Here is a 3,228-nt window from a genome sequence, read left to right as displayed (position 1 = left end):
TATTGTAGTTCGGAAAATGAATTTGTTCATATTTTTAATTCCAAATAGCCCATTCGGGAATAAATTTTTATCTATGACAGCTTTAGGAGTATGCAACCAAGGCACCACACCAACTAATATTATTGATTTCATAAAGTCAACAAGCGCAGGACTCAAGCATTAATTGTGTTGCTGGATGGTTGCCAAAGTCGGAGCGCACAGATTTTTTAAAACATCTGTGCTGTAAACAGAGACCTTTGAGATGGTGGCCTGAAACGACCCTGAGCTGTTGCAGGCAGCCTGTTGTTGTTGTTTTTTTTAAAACAGGCATAGGAAGAGGCAGCTCAGGGTCCTTAAACGCCATCAGCGAGATAACATCGCATGGAGTGAAGAGCAACAACCGAAGGAAGGTCAGGATGGTCCAGAAAATTCTTAACAAGTTCATCGGTGCCAAGTATATCAGTATTGTGAGGACGTGGTAAGTTAAATCAGTAACAGAAGTAGAGCACAGTACTGGAAACATTTTTCAGCGCTTTTGTCCTGTTCAAAATGAGTCTGTCGACGCCTCCGTGTCCTTCTGTGTGACCCGTTTGGTTCACTAGCAAACTTTAGCTTAGCATTCCCGTTCATTCCCTATTGGGTTAACTAGCCAGGCTAGCTAACGCTATCCTACTTCAAAGTTTATAGTCAGTGAAGGAGGCGAGTGACAGCGATTACATTTACACTGCACAGTAACTGTATTAGTCACAGCCATTTCAGGCCTGTCGAAGGCTGAAATACGGTTTAACCACACCAAGTATGCCTTAAATACCAAAATGTTAATTGGCTTACATCTCAGTTTTCTTATGAGACATTTGACCCGTTTATTAGTCTTAGATACATCATAACTAAGCAAAATCATGTCTATGATAACAAGAATGTTTTTTTTATTTTCTCCTTCAAATGTGATGGTCTGCCTTACAGTGTGACAGGTGTTTGTACAAACATACTCTGCACAGCAATATCACTGACCTTGCAAAATGTAGGAGCCACTGCTGACCAGAATCTTATAAGGAGTATATAATATTAGATTATATGAAGATTATATAGTCAAGAAATGTACAGATAAGCTATTATATTAATCTTAGTGCCCGCTAAACCATTATCGAAACCCTTTTTAGTCACTTGACTAATTAATTGATCATTAATTGATTAATTGTTAAATCAGTAATTTATTTGTCAAAATTTTCATTTTTCTGCAAATACATGGGTGCATGGATATAAGTTTCCACTTGAACCAGTGTTCAAGCTTAGTACCTTGATTCTGGTCATCAATAACTACAAGCATAATGAGCTTATGAAAACTGAAACCACTGACTGTTAAATTTACAACTTCTTGTTTCACATTGCTGCAGTAAATAAGTCTTTAGATGAAAACTTTGATTTAAAAACAAACAAACAAAAAAAACAAGGACAAGTCACAACCGTTACTGTGCTGGGTTTGTGCTTAGACTTAGACTTAAACTGTGCTGTTGATGTACATGTGTTGCAGTTGATTTATTGTGTGACTCTGCCTCATTTATGAATCCTATTATTTTCTTTCACCTAGGGTGCCAAATATGGTCGCCTGGGGGACAGTGGGCGGAGTGGCGCTTGTTCACTTCACTGACTGGCGATTAATTCTAGACTATGTGCCATACGTTAAAGGGAAGTTCACGAAGGATGAGTAAAATCTCACACAACTCTAAAATGTGAGTGAATTGTCACTGTAACCAGCAAATATGTTACTAAGCTATTTTCCAGACACTTTGTTTGAAATGCTGATTAGCTTAAGCCACACCCATGTGCTCCTGATAAGAAGCAGGCAGGTGTAGGCCATGGGGCAGGTGCTTGTCCTGAACATTCAAATAAACAATCTGAGTCATGGTCATTTTTATGTCATTACCTTGCTTGCACCTGGCAGCTTGGTGAAAACTACTCTCATGCATCTGCACTGGCGCCCCCCAGACATCTGCAGTTGCTCACTAACCCACAGCTGTACTGTAGGCTGGGAATAGAGGCTGCAGAGATCAGGCTGCTCTTGTGAGCTTCTTAGATGACAACTGTGCAGGCTGAGAGGCTTTATGCTTCTGTCTAATCTAAAGCTTTGCAAAGGGGTCAGAGAAATGTTAAAAATAGAAACTAAGTCAGTTTAGGACAAAAATAAAGTTTTAGAAAAACCATGTATTTTAGGGATTTGACCATTCAATTTCAAGTGTGATATATTTTTGTAGCAATGAGACTTTGATTATAAAGTAATTAATTCAGATAGTTTTGACTCCATACATGATCATCAATAATGAGATGATATTTTGGGTCACACAATTTGTGCTCTCCTACACTGATCATGTATTACAATATTACTATTGTGACCTTAATCCCTAAAAATATCTATGATATCCATTCAGAATTCACATTACTATATTACATTGATATTTCCAAGTTCCATACCTTTGGAGCCCTCCACGTTCTGCCAGTCCCATCACCACCACCCTGAAACCCCCTATTTGGATGCAATTACATCAGAACTTACTTGTGTCAGACAGGGAGTTTCTCAAGAAGGAAACAGGTTTCCAGTCTCGGAGACAGGAAGGATGTGCTCTTCACACATTCAGACAGATGTGTTAATGTACTTTTTTTTTTTAACTAATGAATGGGCTGTGTGTCTGCCTGCAGGACCAGAGCTTGGGGATGGGCACATGGGTGGATTGCTTACACAACGCAAACTTAAAAGTGAGAGGCCCCCGGCTCAACAATCAGTCACTGAGGGCTTGTTAGGAGGTTGGACTTCAGGATGCACTCTGTATAAATGCTGTTTTTGATCCAGTATTATTTAATGTGAATAAATCTTTAATTTCTCCCACTTTGTCCAGCTTTTTTCTGCATATTTCCAGCTATTGTAATGTATTCTAACTGCCTGGTGAGAGGGTTTTTTTTTTTTTAATGTTATTTTATGTTTAATGCTTAATGTTCAGGATCAACGTTGTACGCTATATATTCTTTTTATTTTTCAAAAACGGGATATACTTAAATCTTTTGTTGCATGAAGCAGCTGTAAAAGCCTGGCTTTGTAGATCTGATCTTTGCCAACTGGTCATGATTGATTTGTGCTGTAAAAAATAGTGTGAAATAAAACATTTTTAATGAAGAGGATGTATATGTAAAGTCTCTGACAATATAATTCGTAATGAGTGCTGGATTACAAGTATTCACAGAAGTATTATTGGCCTG

General features: G+C 38.3%; 1 protein-coding gene across 1 annotated transcript; it reads left to right on the top strand.

Moving 5' to 3' along the window:
* The first annotated feature begins 298 nt into the window (after positions 1 to 298).
* On the top strand, positions 299 to 3,145 carry LOC108877287 (cytochrome b-c1 complex subunit 10). Its single transcript, XM_018667275.2, has 3 exons — positions 299 to 457; positions 1,568 to 1,709; positions 2,674 to 3,145. Exons 1-2 carry the CDS (start codon positions 396 to 398, stop codon positions 1,686 to 1,688), a joined length of 183 nt encoding a protein of 60 aa, XP_018522791.1. The 5' UTR covers positions 299 to 395; the 3' UTR covers positions 1,689 to 1,709; positions 2,674 to 3,145.
* Positions 3,146 to 3,228: the final 83 nt, after the last annotated feature.

This window comes from Lates calcarifer, linkage group LG17 (genome assembly GCF_001640805.2).
Source record: "Lates calcarifer isolate ASB-BC8 linkage group LG17, TLL_Latcal_v3, whole genome shotgun sequence".
NCBI lineage: Eukaryota > Metazoa > Chordata > Actinopteri > Centropomidae > Lates > Lates calcarifer.
This window is presented reverse-complemented; position numbering and strand designations above follow the sequence as displayed.